The 20,681-nt window shown below is 38.8% G+C and overlaps 1 protein-coding gene across 2 annotated transcripts in view; it reads right to left on the bottom strand.

Moving 5' to 3' along the window:
- Positions 1-19,778, bottom strand: part of mospd2.L (motile sperm domain containing 2 L homeolog) — a 54,260-nt gene extending 34,482 nt beyond the window's left edge. Inside the window, exons 1-4 of one of the 2 annotated variants that reach the window (XM_018245223.2) lie at positions 19,573-19,778; positions 5,305-5,362; positions 2,515-2,670; positions 1,327-1,413 (exon numbers count right to left, since the gene is read on the bottom strand). In XM_018245223.2, the coding sequence (XP_018100712.1) occupies positions 1,327-1,413; positions 2,515-2,670; positions 5,305-5,362; positions 19,573-19,581 (310 nt within the window). In that variant the 5' untranslated portion in view covers positions 19,582-19,778. The remainder of the gene's footprint in view (positions 1-1,326; positions 1,414-2,514; positions 2,671-5,304; positions 5,363-19,572) is intronic. The other variant, NM_001094678.1, reaches the window with a different exon arrangement.
- Positions 19,779-20,681: the final 903 nt, after the last annotated feature.

Below are 20,681 nucleotides of genomic sequence, written 5' to 3'. Positions count from 1 at the left end.
AACCAGCAAGTGTAAAATATTGGTGTATAGGCAGCCATCTCAGGTCATTTTGCCTGGTCATGTGCTCTTAGAAAGAGCCAGCACTTCAGGATGGAACTGCTTTCTGGCAGGTTGTTGTTTCTCCTACTCAATGTAACTGAATGTGTCACAGTGGGACCTGGATTTTACTATTGAGTGCTGTTCTTAGATCTACCAGGGAACAGTTATCTTGTGTCAGGGAGCTGCTGTCTGGTTACCTTCCCATTGTTCTGTTGTTAGGCTTCTGGTGGGAAGGGGAGGGGGTGACATCACTCCAACTGCAGTACAGCAGTAAAGAGTGACTGAAGTTTATCAGAGCACAAGTCACATGACTGAGGGCAGCTGGGAAACTGACAATATGTCTAGCCCCATGTCAGATTTCAAAATTAAATATAAAAAAAAGTTTGCTCTTTTGAGAAATGGATTTCAATGCAGAATTCTGCTGGAACAGCAGATGTGTTTTGAAAAAAAATTGTTTGCCCTTTAACTTTTAAAGATATACACTCGAGCCAGTGTGGGCCGGCCTGAAACCAGCGGGACCCACGCACCTGCTGGTGCCAGGTACACAGATGCACTCACTTTGATGCATCGGACAGAAAAGTGGCATACATGCTGGATCCTAATGACGCTGGAGGTCTAAAAAACAACTAGAGATGCACCAAATCCACCATTTTGGATTTGCCAGAACCCCCAAATCCTTCGCGAAAGATTCATCCAAATACCGAACAGAATCTGAACCCTAATTTGCATATGCAAATTAGGGGCGGGAAGGGGGAAACATTATTTACTTCCTTGTTTTGTGACAAAAAGTCCCGCAATTTCCTATATGCAAATTAGGATTCAAATTCGGTTTGGCCCAGCAGAAGGATTCGGCCGAATCCTACTAAAAAAGACCGAATCCTGGCCAAATCCTGAACCGAATCCTGGATTTGATGCATTCCTAAAAACAACACTACATTGTGGGAAAAGAAAAAGGTCATTTGACTCCAAAAACATCACTTAGCACTCCGCAGTTTGAAAATGAGCCAAAGGAGCTTCAATGGAAGGAGCCTAAGACACAAGAAGTGTAACGGAGGAGTACTTTCTTTCAACCCCAACTATTTTATATTACAAGTGATACTGCATTTATTCATACATGCTCTTAATTGTCATAGGTTCAATTACCTCTTCCAGGCAAAACTTGTTCGGCACAACCAGCAACATTTTACGACAATGACACTGCTATAATGATAATTTAACTGCAGTAAACATCATCTTTAACCTTAAAAGCCGTACCAACGTAATCTTTAAACTAATTATAATGCTTACACAATTTATTGCCTTCTTTGTCATATCCATGCAGATAAGTTGCTCCATTCTCAAAACACCACTTAGGAATAGTGGATTCGTTCAAGTCTGAAAATAAACCAAAGCAAACTATTAACCGCAGTTCTAAAACAGGACCTTCTTAGTTGTATACAGCTCAAACAGGACATTGTTAGTATAATAGTTGTATACAGCTCAAACAGGACATTGTTAGCATAATACAGGATCACATCAGTAAAAGATACCCTTTAAAAGAACAGGTTTGTAGGTTTGACCATCCAATGATTTTCCCATAATGAACTATTAAAGGGGAGTTCAACTGTAATATAACTTTTAGTATGTTATAGTTCTTAGCAAGGTTTCAACTTTACTTTATTTATTTATTTATTTTTAAAGTTTTCTTTTTTACCGTCCACTTCTCCACCTGGCAACCACAAAATGATGGCTCCATGAGGCTACTTTTTATTGTTACAGTCACTTTTATTACTTATCATTCTATCAGGACCTCTCCTATTCATCTTCCAGTCTCTCATACACACCAGCGCCTGGTTGCTAGGGTAATTTAGACCCTAACAACCAAATCGCTGCTGATATTCTGAAATAGATAGCTGCTAAATAATAAGTAAAGTAATTTAAAGAACATAAATAATTCAATATAAAGACTAATTGCAAACTGTCTTAGAATATGTCTGCATCATACTAAAAGTTTATTCAAAGGTGAACTATCCATTAAAGCTATGTGCACACAGGCTATTGTGCGAAACCATACTTGAAATAACATTTTATCTTCATCCTCCTACCTCAATGGAGCTTGCAATCTAAAGTCCCTATTGCACAAGGGTCAATTTCATCAAGAGCCAATGAATGAATGTATGTTATTGGAGTGTGGAAGGAAACAATACCCACACGGACAAGGGAAAAATAAAGACTGATTGCAGATTTAGATTTGGAACCCCAGAGCCACCCTACAGTCTTTCTATAACAAAGATTTAGCAAATTAATTAAACAAGCAAACCTTCATTTTTCAACAGGCCACTGTGTTTTCTCAACACTACACATTTATTTATTTTTTTTACATTTACAAAAAGCAGCAGTTCTGTTTTATCAAAAACACTGACGTTTCAGCATGAACAAAAGAGACTTGTTGCACTATGCAAGTATTTCTAAACTATAAGACTTATGGCCTCCTACCATTTACACCAATATCTTTCCTCCATTTCAAGCTTTCATCGATCATCTTCAGAGCATCTTCTGTTACATAGTGCCTCCACACAAGGTAGCTTTCCACCAAGGCATCATCATTCTGTAGTCTGTCCACATCACGAGAATCATATTTGTCAGCCTTATCTATGATTTACAAGTGAAATGGGGGAATAAGGTTAGTGCAGAACTATTAGAAGATACACGACTGCAAAAAGCTCCAAAATTGTAAATTTGCTATTAAAGCATGCATGGCCTAATATCGGAGACAAATCCATAAGATAACTTACAAAAGGTTGGCCAACAGTGTGGAAATGTTCAAATCATCTCCAGCTCCCCAGGTATTATGGCAAAGACACACTGTCAGATTTGGGGAGATTAGTCGCCAGGGACAAATCTCTTCTTCAGGGCGACTAATCTCCCTGAACTGCCCTCCCCTGTCTTCAGCTGTCTAGAATGAAAATCGCCGTCAGGATGGCACTCGGAGCACTTCGTTTTCCGAAGTCACCCCAGGTTGCCTCAAGAGGAAGCGTTCCGAGTGCAAACCCGCCGGCGATTTCTCGCCGGGTGACTAATCTACCCGAATCTGACAGTGGTTCTCTGCCCTTATGGAACTGTTTTCAAGCATAGCTGCTGTAGCAATAATGTCAGGCTTGGGGGTGTGCCTAAGCACCAATAGGCAGTTAACACCATTTACATCATTACTCCAACCTATCAGATCATTGTTCTGACCTCAAGCACTTGACATGGATATATGGAGTTCAACACGAGCAAGTAAATGGGGATGGAGTAGACAAGTTATTAGTACAGGTATGGGATCCGTAAAACCGTTATCCAGAAAGCTCCAAATTACGGAATGTCTGTCTCCCATAGACTCTTTTTTATCCAAATAAACCAAATGTTTAAAAAATTATTTCCTTTTTCTCTGTAATAATAAAACAGTAACTTGTACTTGATCCCAACTAAGATATAATTAATCCTTATTGGAGGCAAAAACAGTCTATTGGGTTTATTTAATATTTACATGATTTTCTAGTAGACTTAAGGAATGAAGATCCAAATTACAGAAAGATTTGTTATCCAAAAACCCCCAAGTCCTGAGCATTCTGGATAAAAGGTCTCATGATCTCATGCCTGTATTGGATTACACGTGACTTTTAAGACTTTTAAAGACTTTTAAATGATGCACCGAATCCAGGATTTGGTTCGGGTTTCGGACAGGATTAGGCCTTTTTCAGCAGGATTCGGATTCGGCCGAATCCTTCTGCCCGGCCAAACCGAATCCTAATTTGCATATTCAAATTAGAGACGGGGAGGGAAATCACGTGGCTTTTAGTTACAAAACAAGGAAGTAAAAATATTTTCCCACTGCATATGCAAAATAGGATTCGGATTTGGTTCGGTATTCGGCTGAATCTTTTGCGAAGTATTCGGGGGTTCGGCCGAATCCAAAATAGTGGATTCGGTGCATCCCTATGGTTAAGTGATACATTCAAATAAAACCATGCTACATGTCAGAATCGATGTATTGTATATTATTCCCTTAAATCTGTGTTGTAGCAATTTCAGAATATATATTACTGTTATATACCTGTACTATTATATTATGACTGTATTGTGTTTTATAGTTCTTGACATGTATTTGTATGTACAGGTATGTGATCCATTATCTGGAAATCTGTTATTCTGAAAGCTCTGAATTACGAAAAGGCCATCTCCCATAGACTCCATTTCATCCAAGTAATCCAAGTTTTTAAAAATGATGTTCCTTTTCTCTGTAATAATAAAACGGTACATTGTACTTGATCCAAACTAATATCTATCTATCTATATATCTATATATCTATATCTATATATCTATATATCTATATATCTATATATCTATATATATATATATATATATATATATATATATATATATATATATATATATATATATAGGATATAATTAATCCTTTATTGGAAGCAAACAACCAATTGGGTTTATTTAAAGTTTACATGATTTTCTAGTAGATCCAAATTACGGAAAGATCTGTTATCTGAAAACCCCCAGGTCCTGAGCATTCTGGATAACAGGTCCCGGTACCTGTATTATAAATATCATATATTTGTATGTTAGTGTTTAGCGAGATTGAGGTATATGAAGAAAATCTTTAAGTAAATGCAAAGCTTCCTGTATCCGCAGACTGAGAAGTAGAATTCTGAGAGATGAGGTGATAGGGAAACTGCATTAATTGATTGTAACGCTGTAGAGTCTTTAATAAGGCAACCAATGTTATGTGAGTGGAATTACTGCCGCCTCCTTCTCTCTAATCCTGTTCCTAGGGATAATCCAATGATAGAAGGACGTACGGTAGCTATAACTTGAAGAACACTACTATTTAAAAAGCACTATCACTCAGAATTCAATTATGCTGCTGTTTCCAAACCTGAAGGAAATTAGCTTTTGAGTGACTGAGGAGTCTTTGTAAATTGAATAAAATAGTATAAAGACTGCTGAATAGGGAATATTTATTTTTATAAGTAAACATCCGGTATTCATCTAATTGTATAGGTCATAATTGGAATGTAAAATGGAATAATTTTCAAGGCTTTAGGCAAACTGAAAAGTACTGAGACATTGTGTGTTAGGGGCAGAAGTGAAAGATTCAGACATACAAAGTGCACTGCTTGGTCTCTAGAAGAGAAACAATGTTAGCACTGCAGCCGGCAAGTGTAGGTGATCATATAAACTGAAGCAAAGCAACGTGGGAATGTGAAAATTTGCCATACAATACAGACCTTGCAAATACTCCTGAGTAAACCTTTTTCTTGTCTCCTGAATTAGATGCTCCTTGTCCTGTCACAGAAAATAAAAAAGACATACATTCAATAAAAGGCAAAATAATGTGTTAAAGTCAGAAATTGTAGCAGATTGCCTGGAACCAATGCAGAGAGAACTTATTCGCACATCTGAAATGAGAAGCAAAACATGTAATACAGGTATGGGACCTGTTATCCAGAATGATCGGAGCCTGGGGTTTTCCAGATAACAGATCTTTCCATAATTTGTATCTTCATATCTTAAGGGGCAGATTTATCAAGGGTCGAAGTGAATTCGAGGGAATTTTTGAAGTAAAAAAATTTAAAAAAGTAATTTTTTGGATACTTCGAAAATCGAATAGGATACCGTGACTTCGAATTCGATTCGAAGTAAAATCATTAGAATATTCGACCATTCGATAATCGAAGTACTGTCTCTTAGACTTCAATACTTCGCCAAATTAAACCTGCCGAAGTGCTATGTTAGCCTATGGGGACCTTCTACAGCAGTTTACTACGTTTTTTGAATTTGAAATAAAATTGTACGATCGTACAATAAAATCGTTTGATTGAAAGGATTTAATCGTTCGATCTAACGATTTTACTCCGACCGCAGAATACCCAAATGTGATGAAAAAGTTTGAATTCGAATTCGAAGTATTTAAATTCGATGGTCGAATTTCGAAGTATTTTTTACTTCCCCCTAGTCTACAAGAAAAACATTAAATAAACCCAATAGGCTGGTTTTGCTTCCAATAAGGATTAATTCTATCTTAGTTGGGATCAAGTACATTGTACTGTTTTATTATTACAGAGAAAAAGGAAATAATTTTTTTAAAAATTTGGATTATTTGGATAAAATGGAGTCTATTGCCGTAATTCTGAGCTTTCTGGATAATGGGTTTCCGGATCCCATACCTGTACATAATTACACAGTTTAACAGATAACAAATGTATCCCACATCCCTATCAATTATACTGGCTATTTTGGCACTTTTTGTATAGCTACAGCAAGTCACGCAGACAGGGCCGGATTTACATAGTGGGCGCCCGTAGGACCACTGCCGTTCGTCGCCCCTGTCCCCTCCCCTTTATGTGTGCAAATTTTCATCATCTGGACCGGAGCAATGGGGATTGGCGCATGGGAATTTAAAAAATGATTATATCTCCAGCCCATCCCCAGTGTTTTTGAACCAATGTGGGTGTGGTTGGGCACCATGCCACCCCCCTAAAATCCTGCTGCCCTTGACCAGGGCCTAGGTGGGCTTTCCACAAATCCGGGCCTGTACGGAGAAGTTTACAATAATTTATAACAAACAAGGGTTGCTGAATTTAAATAGGATTAAAGACCCTGCTCATAAGAGCTTACAATCGCAAAATATTGGGTAGTTATTGTTTTATTAAATTCACAAACAAACATATTATAATTAGGTAGTTCAGATCACATACAAGTGTACTGACAAACTTGAGAGACCAGATTATTTCATTGTTAGAATAAGAAAAATATTAACTGGCACTAATACAATATACAGCGCAAAAAGAAGTTGACGCCAATGAAAAATGGGATTCTACAATGTGAAAGTGTACTGCTATAGAAGTTGCATAATATTGGGTTAACCTAACAAAAGTCCATGCAGAGGAACAATGTGAATTGTAGTGGTACTGGTATAGGATCCGTTATCCGAAAACCAGTCATCCAGAAGGTGAATTATGAGGCCACCTCCTACAGATCCGCTTTTAAAAAAAAAATTCACATATTTAAAAATGATTTCCTTTTTCTTTGAAATAATACCTGTACCAGTACATTTGATTCCAACCAAATTATTTTTAAATATATTTTTAGTAGACCTTAAGTATGGAGATCAAAATTACAGAAAGATTCCTTATTTAGAAAACCCAGGTCCTGAGCATTTTGGATAACAGGTCCCATACTTCTCATTTTGGATCAAGTACAAGGTACTGTTTTATTATTACAGAGAAAAAGAAATACATTTTTTGAAATCTGGATTATTTGGATAACAGTCCCATGCCTGTGCTTTTAACGAATAATTCGGAATGCTTAGTGATGTTAGGGACGGGTTTTTCCCGACCCTAACTCGCCCTCCCAACGCCCGACTTCCGGGTTCCTTTTATAGACCGCAGATGACGTCACAAGAGGGGCGGGGCGAGGAGGTGCATCGTCTATAAAGGAAGAACCCGGAAGTTGGAAGCCGGCACTGCAACGTGGCAGGCGGGGAGAGCAGAAGAGCCCGAACCTGCTGGTAAACCCACGGTATTGGCCTGGCCTGCACATCACTAGAATGCTGATTAATTTAAATGTCCATTGACATCAATCTAAGATTACTAAATTATAATTAATCCTTATTGGAAGCAAAACCAGTCTATTGGGGTTATTTAGGGGCACATTTACTTAGGGTCGAATATCGAGGGTTAATTAACCCTCGATATTCAAGCGTCGAAGTAAAATCCTTCCGCATTTTACCGCATTTCCTTCATTCGTACGATCAAAGGAAAAATCGATTAAAGAACGATTAAATCCTTCGAATCGAACGATTCGAAGGATTTTAATCCATCGATCTAATGATTTTCCTTCGATCAAAAAAACCTAGGAAAGCCTATGGGGACCTTCCCCATAGGCTAACATTGATGCTCGGTAGGTTTTAGGTGGCGAAGTAGGTGGTCGAAGTTTTTTTTTAAAAAGACAGTACTTCGACTATCGAATGGTCGAATAGTCGAACGATTTTTAATTTGAATTCTTTGATTCGAAGTCGTGGTCGAAGTAGCCAAAAAAATACTTCGAAATTCAAAGTATTTTTTATTCTATTCCTTCACTCAAGCTAAGTAAATGTGCCCCTTAATGTTTACATGATTTTCTAGTAGACTTAAGGTATGGAGATCCAAATTACGGAAAGATCCCTTAGCTGGAAAACCCCAGGTCCCGCGCATTCTGGACAGGGCTGCCATCAGGGTGGGACAAATGTCACGGGCATGAAGAGCCGGCCCCCCTTGAGAGCGCCGAAGCCGTGCGGCCATTTTTGAAGTCCCGAACAGCCGAAATGCAGAAGTGCCAAAAAGCCGAAGGACCCAAAGCCATGAAAACAGCCATAGCAGTACTCCCAAAGCGGCGAAAAGACCCGAAGTCACGAAAACAGGCGAAATTGAAGTCCTGAAGCGCTGAAAAGACCCGAAGTCCCAAAAACAGCCGAAATTGAAGTCCTGAAGCGGCGAAAAGTCCCAAAGTCACGAAAGGAGGCAAAGTTGAAGTCCTGAAGCCATGAGTTCAATTCTACTGAACACCAATTTGTGTGTGTTTTTTTTTAAATGCTTGAGCTACCAATGTATTATTTTAATATTCTATAGGCCCCTGCCACCAATGTTTTTTTTTAAAAAATATTTTTTGGGGCCCCAATTTTTTTTTTACTTGTAAGGCCCTGGCGTCAATATTTCTGTAAAAAATATTTTTTGGGGCCCCAAATTTTTTTTAACTTGTAATGGGGGCCTGGCTCCAATGTTTTTTTTTTTAAAAAAAATGTTTTTTGGGGCCCCAATTTTTCTTAACTTGTAAGGGGGGCCCTGGCACCAATATTTTTTTAAAAAAATTATTTTTTAAGACCCCAATTTTTTTAACTTGTAAGGGGGGCCCTGGCGCCAATGCTTTTTTAAAAAAACTTTTATGGGGAGGCATTGGCGCCAATGGGTTTTTTCTAACTTACAAGGGTGCCCTGACCATCAATAGCTTTTTATAACTTCTGTTGGGGGGTTACTTTTTTAGTGCTGATGTCTGTGTGGTCTTTTAACTGTTATGTGGAGTGGGCGGGATCTGGGGTGGGGCTTGGGCGCCAGTGTGTGAAAATTTTGTTGTACGGGGCACCATGATTACTAATGGTGGCCATGATTCTGGATAACAGGTCCCATACTTGTATGTCATCTTGGATCAAATACAAGGAATTGTTTTATTATAACAGAAAAAAAGAAATACATTTTTAAAATCTGGATTATCTGGAAAAAAATGGAGTCTATGTGAAACACCCTTTCTGTATTTCGGGGTTTTCTGGATAATGGGTTTCTGGATAACGGATCCCATACCTGTACGACAGAAATTCTGGTAGAAAACACAAATGCTGGATTGGGCCTCATAGAGCCCACCACAGAACCAGACATCTAGGGCCACTCTCATAATGAGCAGATGGAGTGCATATGGTAAAAATAAGAAAATGGTAAATTTTACTGGCTGGCAGATTCCCTACTATCATGGAAGAAATGGCAGCATTAGGAATGTGCTAGCTGAATGAGAAACAAGCCAACTCAAAATGACACTACTATTTTTTTTTTTTTTTTTTAAGAATCTCACACTAGTTCTTCACAGACCAGAAATATTTGTTAAAAAGGGGCTAAAATGCTAACCGAAGCTGGCACTTGGTCAAGGATGCCGCACATCCTCAAATCTCTGGTTAGATGGCTTCAGAACATTTACGATACACAATGACAAGAACATTTTCATACATTATGACAAGACAAAGTTCATATATTTTGACAAGTGTCTTGTGAATAAGTTATGTCCAAAACAGACATGGCTGTCAGCTCTTTAGGGTGACCTTGATCAATTATATCATAAGAGCCAATAGTGTGACCAGTAACTGTGTTTTTTCCTAAAATATGTCAGTTTAATATATCACATTTCCGAAAGCCTACACAAGAATTTTAGACAAACTGCCTTAAAATTTTCCATACTCTCATTTCATATTTTTAATTGCCTCCTGTCTCTGTCATGTCTATCTCGATCTCTCGATCTTTCTCTCAACCCAAATCGTTTTTTTTTCATTGAATGTTATATTCACATACCTCCCAACTGCCCCGTTTTATTTACTAAAATGTCCTCACTAGGGATGCACCGAATCCAGGATTCGGTTCGGGATTTCACCTTTTAAAGCAGCTCTGGGAGGGGATCGTCGACCCTGTAAACTGTTCTAAATTGATACATTTACTTGATACATTTCTCATCTTTGTCCCTATTGAGCAGAATCTCTGGGTTTCATTACAGGCAGCTGTTGGAATTGATACAATAGTTGCTAAAACTCCTGAGATTCTAGTGAGAAATGTATCAATTAAATGTTGTAAAATCGTAATAGCTTAGAGTCTGCGTCTGAATTACTGATAGGGTTGCCACCTTTTTCTAATTTTGTTACCGGCTGGTGGGGGGTGGGAACAAAAAGGGGCGGGTGTGACTGCAAAAAGAGGCGGATCTATTATGTAAAAAGAGGCGGGGCCACGGTGTGGAGCTGTGTGATGCCAAAAGGGGCGTGGCTTTGCCATTAAAAGGGGCGGACTGCGGCGCGGAGCTGTGAAGACAGGACAAAAGCTAAGTTTTACAGGGGAATTGGTGGCTGGCCGAGGGGGTCTCTTTAAGGGTATTACAAATTTACCGGCAGCTACATTGCCGGTAAATTTGTAATGCCGGCCCAGGCCTTGGCAGGTGTTTTACCAGCTAGGCAACCCTAATTACTGAGCTGCCAGACTCAAACACCAGAGACATTCAACTTTAGGGTCTGGCCACATGGGCAGATTCGGGGAGATTAGTCGCCAGGCGTCAAATCGACTCTTCTTCGCTTCGACTAATCTCCCCGATCTGCCTTCCACCGGTTAAAATGAAAATTGCCTGGGGACAGGCACTCGGAGCGCTTCATTTTCTGAAATTGCCTCACGAGGAAACTTCAGGGCGACTTCAGAAAATGAAGTGATCCGAATGCCTGCCCCAGGCAATTTTAATTTTAGCCGGCAGAAGGCAAGGGAAGGCAGATTGGGGAGATTTGTCACCTGACAACTAATCTATACGAATGTGCCAGCGTGGCCAGACCCTTAAACTTAGATTTTGGAAAAACAGTAAAAAAAATAAACAATGGAAAGTAATTGAAAAAAGTTGTTATTTCTGGAGAACAATCTGAAAACAACTGAACTGAAAAAAGTTTTTGGAAGGTGAACAACCCCTTTAATACACTTTCATTTTTGATGTTACTGTTCCTTTAATTAAAATAAGAGGCTTTTTTGGCAGAGAGCCCAGAACAATCAGCAGCTGCACTTGGATACATTTGTAACAATTTAAGATAAGCAAATATAGAATTGTAACTATTTAAGATAAGCAGGTCTCTTGGAAGAACTGAGACTTGCAGCTTTAAGGGCAATTCACTTTCATTAGCAAAACTGTTATAACACATAAAAAATTGCACTAAAACTCCCAGAAATGTGTTCAAACTTTCATAACCTGCCAAATTGTGTAAAATAGACATGTTAAATAGGGGGTGTGGCCATAAAATGGACGTGGCTAACAATTTTGCCATGGCACAACTTTCTGTCCCTCTTTTTGTTTTTTAAATGTTGGGAAGTATGGGAAAGGGCTGAAAAATAACATATTTTATGCTGATGACTTTGTTGATTATCTTCCAGTTTACAACTACAAACAAAAAAAACCCCACAGATACACATATGCCATGATTAAGTCTGTTCTGCTTGAGCTGTGCGACTGTAATGTGTTGATATCCACGTGCTTTGTGTACACAGCTACTCTAACAACACAGATAAATATAGAAAACAAGTTGGCAAGGAATGCAGGCACAACATAACTCCCATGACAATTAGATTAACTGCTGCAGGCAAATTTAGGCTTTGGAAAAAGATACTGTACAGTTACTAAGTCTTAGATGTAAGGGCAATGGTACACATGATTCTGGGTGTTTCAAAACTTTTAGTAGTTACACGAGATGAAACACCTAGATTTGCCTCCTAGTCGTGCCAGTGCCAATTGCCTGGGCCCACGCATTGCACACATGGGTGAACGAAATTCTCACTATAAATCTAAAAGGACTCACATTTTCCTGACTCCGTGCTTTCAGAAAGAGCCAGAACTTTAGGATGCAACTGCTTTCTAGCAGTCTCCTACTCAATATAACTGAATGTGTCGCAGTGAGACCTGAACTATTAAGTGCTGTTCTTAGATCTACCAGGCAGCTGTTATCTTGTGTTAGGGAGCTGCCATCTGGTTACCTTCCCATTGTTCTGTTGTTAGGCTGCTGGGGGGGCCAATATCACTCCAACTTGCAGTACAGCAGTAAAGAGTGACTGAAGTTTATCAGAGCACAAGTCACATGACAGGGAGCAGCTGGGAAACTGACAATATGTCTAGCTCCATGTCAGATTTCAAGATTAAAAATAAAAAAATCAGTTTGCTCTTTTGAGAAATGAATTTCAATGCAAGAATTCTGCTGGAGCAGCACCATTAACTGATGCGTTTGGAAAAAATTTATTTTCCCATGACAGTATCCCTTTAACTTTTAGTATGACGTTAAGATCCAAGTTACCATAGAAACCATGCATTGATTTGCATAAGAGAGTGGAATATGAATATGACAGGGCCTGAATAGAAAGAGAAGTAATAAAAAGTAGCAAATTACAATAAATGTGTAGCTTTACAGAGCATTTGTTCATAGACTGGGGTTAGTGACCCCTGTTTGAAACCTGGAAAGAATTGGTCATCCTATATCATGTTAAAAGTTAACTACCCCTTTAAGTTCAAACAGTTCTTTAAAGAGCCAGCATGTTACTGGGGCCCCACGCTGGATTATGAAAGGTTACAGATCTTTCTGTATCAAGCATTCCAAATAATGGTTTCTACCAAATCTTACTGTAACTATCTTCAAAAAGGGATTTGTGACATAACAAATATCACAAATATTCTCCCCTTATTTTACCGTAACTGGTCTTCACGCTGTGCACCCCAGCTACTACTCCAGAGTACACTGTGAGCTGATACATAGGTGTTTCAGATACCCATGGGTGACAAGTCCAGCTGAAGGTACAGGTATGGGACCAGTTATCCAGAATGCTCAGGACCTGGGGTAATCCAGATAAGGGGTCTTTCCGTAATTTGGATTTCCATACCTTAATTCTACTAAAAAAAATATTTTAAATATTATATAAACCAAATAGGATTGTTTTACCTCCAATAAAGATTAATGATATCTTAGATGGGATCAAGTACATGAACTGTTTTATTATTACAGAGAAAACGGAACAACGTTTTTAAAAATGTAATTATTTAATTAAAATGGAGTGGAGTCTATGGGAGATGGCCTTCCCGTAATTCAGAGCTTTTTGGATAGTTGGTTTCCTGACACCTGTGCCTTCACTGCATCTGTCATTTTCTTGCCAGCTCCCCCCCCCTCCATGAAGTCAGTGGCAGGACCCACCCCCTTCATGACATCACCATTAGTAGCCGGTTCCAGTCAAAAAAACATGCTATGCAAGCTTGGGTGTAAATTAGGGTCAGGTGCAGGTCATAGATTTTGTGACCCCCTTATCACTAATGCTTATCATTACAATACCCTGAAGCAAGCTAAAAGTGCCCCTTTTTGAAAATAAAAGCTGCTCCTGAGAAAAGCAAGCCTACAGGAGAAGCGTTGTTTGCAATGTATAGGTAATATAGTGAATAAAGTACCCCCTCTTGTAAAATATAAGGATATTAAAAGTTACCGAGGAGTTTCATGACCATATAAAAACACGAGGCCGAAGGCCGAGTGGTTTTATACAGGTCATGGAACTCCAAGGTAACTTCTAATATCCTCATATTTTACAACTGGGGGTACTTTATTTATTATAATACACAAATTTTAGTGAGTCATGTGACAGAAATGACATCACTACTCACCGTTTATAACTGATGACATCACTACTCACCGTTTATAAGGATATAATTTACAGGATATTCATGGCTTTTGTGTATTATATAGATATTTGGTATATATATAAGTACCCAGAGAAAGTATATGCACATACCCCACCCTCTCAACCAAGTTCCCAAAAATGTCCACAATCGTTTAAGTTTTTATGAGGAGCTAGGCCCTAGGGTGGGGGTGCCTAACCTTTTTTTACCCATGAGCAACAAGTAAAAAGAGTTGGGGAGCAACATGAGTATGCAAAATGTTCTTGGGGATGCCAAATAAGGGATGTGATTGGCTATTTGGTAGCCCCTATGTGGACTTGCAAACTACAGGAGGCTCTGTTTGGCAGTACATCTGGTTTTCATGCAACCAAAACTTGCCTCTAAGCCAGAAATTCAAAAATAAGCACCTGCTTTGAGGCCACTGGGAGCAACATCCAATGGGTTAGTGAGCAACATGTTACTCAGGAGCCATTGGTTGGGGATCACTGTCCTAAGAGAACTGTCACATTAAAATAGATGAAAGATATTCCATTGCACCTCAGCAGAAAAGCTCTATGGAAACTCCCATTCATATTCATAAATACAAATATGCAGAATTATTTATTCTCATATATGTTTTGGCAACATTTCTTCTAATCTTTGTGCTTAAACATGCACACACAACTAATTCTGGTGTCCCTAAAGAAATTTATGTTACAAGACACAATGGGGGTTATTTATCAAAGGTCAAATGTTTGAGTTTTTTTTATACCTGGAATAAAGTCACAACTCGAGTGGTTTCTTATTCAAGAAACAACTCGAATGGAAAAACTTGATTCTGCGAGTTCGAGTTGTGAAATCCGAAAACACAAACTAATCGAATTATTCAAGTCTTCGGGCAAAACCCTCTGAAAAAAACGACATCATGAAGGCTATTAACATCTTCAGATGATTCAAGGGACATCTGCCATTGACAAGTTTTAGATTTAGATCATTATTTTCAAGCTATCTCCAGGGTCAGGGTATAATAAAACTCGAAAAATTCTAGTTTTTTTTTTTAATGTGAGTTTTGACCAAAATCAACTTGAAAACTCAATTTTCATGGAAAACACAACTGAAACCTTGACATGACATGGGGCAGCTGGGAAACTGACAAAATGCCTAGCCCCATGTCAGATTTCAAAATTGAATATAAAAAAATCTGTTTGCTCTTTTGAGAAATGGATTTCAGTGCAGAATTCTGCTGGAGCAGCACTATTAACTGATTCGTTTTGAAAAAAAAATTTTTTCCCATGACAGTATCCCTTTAATAAATCTGCCCCAATGTATTGCTTAATCTGAGCGACTGAACTCTTCCTGCACAAAGGTTTTAATAGTTCACATAAATGAAGAGACGTTGGACGTTCACTGGATCCACAGCATGTTTGATATTAGATATATTAAATGAATGGCAAATCTGTTTCTTAAGCCCCCATAGACGCAAAGATTTTTTAGGTTAGTGGAAATCTAACTATTGTCCATCAAACGATTTTTCTGACACTGGTCAGAAAATTGATCGGCCAGGTTATAAAATTTTCATCGCAGTGAAATGTATCTTACGATTACTAAAAGATCTTTTAAAAATCTTTACATCTATAGCCAGCTTTAGATTCTTGATACAAACATAAATAGACGCACAATATAGTGCCAACATACAATCAAACTGAGACAGGGGTTAAATAAAATCCAAAACAACAAGACATATAGGGATGTGGTAAAATGACTTCTCCATGAGAAATAAATAAATTCCCCAGGACTGTGTGCCCAGAGGAAGGAGAAAAGTTGTAGTGGTATACTAGGGCAATAAACAGTTCCTCTACTATATATAGTGAGTATGCGCTTAAAGTAAATATTCACCACAACACAAATATAAAAAAATGCAAGAATTATTGACAAAGAGTTTTCATACATTTGCAGAATAAGCAAAAATGCTTGGCGCTTTGCATATTTACAAACCAAGCCACAAAAATTCAGCCCAGTGTCAAATCACCAAGATCTCCTTTTACAAAAATATCTTTGAATGTGAGATTTTTCGTCCCACTGTTGTATCAGCAGAATACATTCCACTGACAAAAACTATTCAGTGGAATTCAGAATTCGTCTTTATGTGTATATTTTAACAGTGCCAAAGCAAAATCATTTTTTGGAGATTAAAATATACAATAAATAACTGGCTGAAAAAGCTACTTCAGTGCTGTTGAGAGCGCTCCTTCATTCAGCACTTGTGTCCACGGCATAGATTAAATTAAATATCTCACAGTTTTGGTGAGTGCAAGGCAGCCCTGTTCTTACAGCCTGTTTACTGTATTTAGTTCCCTGTCCCACTGTCAGTTAAAGAGGTTGTTCACCTTTAAATTAACTGTTGGTATGATGCAGAGAGTGATATTCTGATACAATTTGCAATTGGTTTTAATTTTTTATTGCTTGTGGTTTTTGAGTTATTTAGCTTTTTATTCAGCAGCTCTCCAGTTTGCAACATCAGCCATCTGGTTGCTAGGGTCCAAATTACCCTAGCAACAAAACATTGATTTCAATGAGAGACTGGAATATGAATAGGAGAGGCCTGAATAGAAAGATGAGTAATAAAAAGTAGCAATATCAATACATTTGTAGACTCACAGAGCATTTGTTTTTAGATGGGGTCAGTGACCCCCATTTGAAAGTCGGAAAGAACCTGAAGAAGGCAAATAGTTTAAAAAAAACTATAGAAAATAAATAATGAAAACCAATTGAAAATTTGCTTAGTAGTGGCCATTCTGTAACATACTAAAAGTTAACTTAAAGGTGAACCACCCCTTTAAACTGAAGTCTGGTTGCTCAAGTCAATGACCATAGCAACCAGGCATGTTGCTGAAAAAACAGCCTTAAAGACAAACAGCAAAGGGTCTGAAAATAAAGAGAAGTTCAACATTAAAGAAAACCTGTCAAATAGCTTCCTGTTTGCATGTTTATTATGGCCATCGCCGGCAGCCATCTTTACCCCTTGTGCGCAGGACTTCGAGTGCACATACGTGCACATCAGGAACTATGTGCATCAGCAACTGCGTGTGGCATAAACTGCGCATGCGTGCGCATCCCAGAAATACTTTAATTTGTGAAGGGGGAAGAGAGCGCCGGTGGGAGAGAAAGGGTCCGGACAAGTGGTAAGCTGAAGAGGTACATGCTTGGCGCCCCCACTTGATTGCGCCCTAGGCACGTGCCTCTGCCTACTGCTAGTTCTGGCCCTGTGAGAAACAGTTTCACCCAGTGACAACAACTGAATGAAAACAATCACTTATCCTGCCCTACCAGCAAATAATGGTGGTGCCATACCATGCTGACCCAATTATGACATGCCTAATTAAATCATGTAATTATGTCATGTTACAGTCCTGAAATACCTGAAATTAATTGTACCTTTAACTCTGTAGCCAGATGGCCCTGTATTCAGAATTTCTAGAAGAACTTGTACAATGTTACTTATAATTACAAATTATTATTATTATTATTATTATTATTATTATTATTAAAGGGTTTGGTTCCCATTTAAGTTAGCTTTTTAGTATGTTATAGAATGGCCATCTATAAGTCAATGCTCTGTAAGGCTACAAATGAATTGTAATTGTCACTTTTTATTACTCATCTTTCTATTCAGGCCTCTCCTATTCACATTCCAAGTCCCTTATTCAAATCAATGCATGGTTGCTAGGGTAACTTGAACCCTAGCAACCAGAATGCTGTAATTGCAAACTGGAGAGTTGCTGAATAAAACGCTAAATAATTTAAAAAAACAAATTGTCTCAGAATATCACTCTCTACATCATACTACAAGTTAACTCAAAGGTAAACAGTCCCTTTAAAACTGTTCTAGGGCTAACCACCTGTATATTTATGACCTGTATATCAGCCTACAATAAGCTGTATTCTTGGCTAGTAAGTCACTTGCTTCTGGACCAATATTTCTGATTTTACTGGCTTTTACACAAGGTAGTCATCTCCTTGTGGGAAAACATTACTCTGACTACAATCTGTTTCCATCTTATAAAGATAGCTAAACAAAAACATAAAACAATTTCTTTGATATACATTATGTGATCATTTTATTTGTGCTTAAGCTGATGAACTGACCATCGCCTTTCAATAATAAACCCAAACAAAACACCCTGCTACTTCTGGAATCAACAATAGCAGCAGGTTACTTGGAGGGGTCAATTAATTAAAATTTCTCCTCTTTGTGGCTGGTCAGCGTTGAAGTTAACAATAATGCTTACAAAGTGAAACTATTTGTGGGCCAGTAAATCTCTTGTTAAGTTGTACTTAGTCAATAAATCCTCTGTCGGATTATTTCTTGCTTAGGACCAGTAAAGCAATTACTCTCTGTTTTATATAAGCAAAGCTCCAGCACAGTTACACATAAAAAAGTACTATCATCTAAAGATCTATGACATTAACAGAGCAGTTTGGTGGTCATTTATGGTATGGTCAGAATATTGCCTGATAATTCCTGCTCAGTAAAATGCTACCAATAAACCCCTTTGACTTGCTGGGCACTGCCATATGTTTACTGTCATTTCATCCAGTGACTAACTGCATTAGGCAACAAGCTTCACTGGATATGCTACATTGTTACATTCAATTAACAATGTTTCTTGTCAATTAATCCTGTGGCTGGTTCCACTGGGTAGTGCCACACTGCTAGTGTCAAGTCATTGAGTGCTGTCACATTGGTTATATTCCTTAACATTATGACTGGTTCCACTGGGCACTGCCACGTTGTTACTGTCAATTAATTCCACACTGCCACACTCTTACTTTCTGTTTATACTGGGACTAGTTGCAATGAGTACTATCACACTACTACAATCAAGTCATCATGTGGCTAGTTCCACTGGGCACTGCCATATTGTTCCTTTCAGTTGAATCTATATCTGGTTCCACTGGGCACTGCCATATTGTTCCTTTCAGTTGAATCTATATCTGGTTCCACTGGGCACTTCCATATTGTTCCTTTCAGTTGAATCTATATCTGGTCCTGCTGGGCACTGCCATATTGTTCCTTTCAGTTTAATCAATATCTGGTTCCACTGGGCACTGCCATATTGTTCCTGTCTGTTTAATCTATATCTGGTTCCACTGGGCACTGCCATATTGTTCCTTTCAGTTGAATCTATATCTGGTTCCACTGGGCACTGCCATATTGTTCCTTTCAGTTTAATCAATATCTGGTTCCACTGGGCACTGCCACCTTGTTCCTTTCAGTTTAATCAATATCTGGTTCCACTGGGCACTGCCATATTGTTCCTTTCAGTTTAATCAATATCTGGTTCCACTGGGCACTGCCACCTTGTTCCTTTCAGTTTAATCAATATCTGGTTCCACTGGGCACTGCCACCTTGTTCCTTTCAGTTTAATCTATATCTGGGCACAGCCATAAATCTAGACATTATTTATATATAGTCTCCGACTATAACACCAGTTACAGGTCACACAAGACTTGTTGAATAGTAAAAGCCAATCCCAGCGTGTCTCACACTCACCTCAGCCATCTCCACACACCGCTTCTTTCATCCAGCTATGCCGACTTCTTCCGGACTTCCTGACATCATTGGAAGTGTCACACAATGGCCACGCCTTCTCAAGCTCAGACTCAGGCTCCTCCCTTTGAACTAGTGTTACCTGGAGACACCCGAAGGGAGTAAATCCATGGGATGTGAGGTACAGACAGGGCTGCCATGAGGGAGGCACAGGGGTAACACATGTACAGTGCCCGGGTCTAAAGGGGGGCCTGGCTGTGCTGAAGAACTGAAGCATTACTGAAAATGATATGTAGAGGAGAAGTGCAAAGTTAGGGATTATTTGCAAGTTCCACAATCAGCAAACTCAATTTCAAGCTGTGACACACTGAATGAGCAGTATGAAATTGGCAGACGATCCCTAACTCTGCAATCTCGCCCTGCCCCATTGCTTTTCAGCCAATGACAGCCTTCCCTTCCTTACATCAATCAGCAGCCTCAGTCCCGCCCCTGTAAGCACACTGTTCCTGTTTGGGCTCCTTTCTCTATGACAGAAAGAGAGCTGAGTGGCAACATCCTGGAGCTTGCAGAGCAGCAGCACATGAGAGAGACAAAGCAGTGCTGTGCATGTTGTGCTTAATATTTTTGCCTGACTATGAGTCTGCAGTGTGATATTATATGAAGCCACCACAGAGCCTATGTACAGAGTTTGCCTAGTGCTGCTGTCAGTACAAACCCCCATCCTGTTATTTACTGCAATTCCCACTTATACAATGATTTCTTTTTAACTTATAGGTTTTTTTTTTAAAAAAAACAATGTTTTTTTAAAAAAAACTTTTATGGGGCCCCTGGCACCAATATTTTTTTTTACTTATAGGGGGGCCCTGACCACCAATGTTTTTTTTAAAAAAAAAACATATATGGAGCCCCCAATAGTTTTTTTTAACTTGCTGACCACTAAAGTTTTTTTTTTTTTTGAAAACTTTTATGTGGGACCCCTGCCACTGGTGGGAGGGTGAGGAGGGATGGGCAGAGCTAGAGTAAACTTTTACTCAGGCGCCACCCTGTTTCTTGCGCTTTATCAATAGTTGTGGGCAATTTAAAAAAAAAAACATTGGTGGTCAGGGTCCCCC

The sequence above is a fragment of the Xenopus laevis genome, chromosome 2L (genome assembly GCF_017654675.1).
Source record: "Xenopus laevis strain J_2021 chromosome 2L, Xenopus_laevis_v10.1, whole genome shotgun sequence".
NCBI lineage: Eukaryota > Metazoa > Chordata > Amphibia > Anura > Pipidae > Xenopus > Xenopus laevis.
This window is presented reverse-complemented; position numbering and strand designations above follow the sequence as displayed.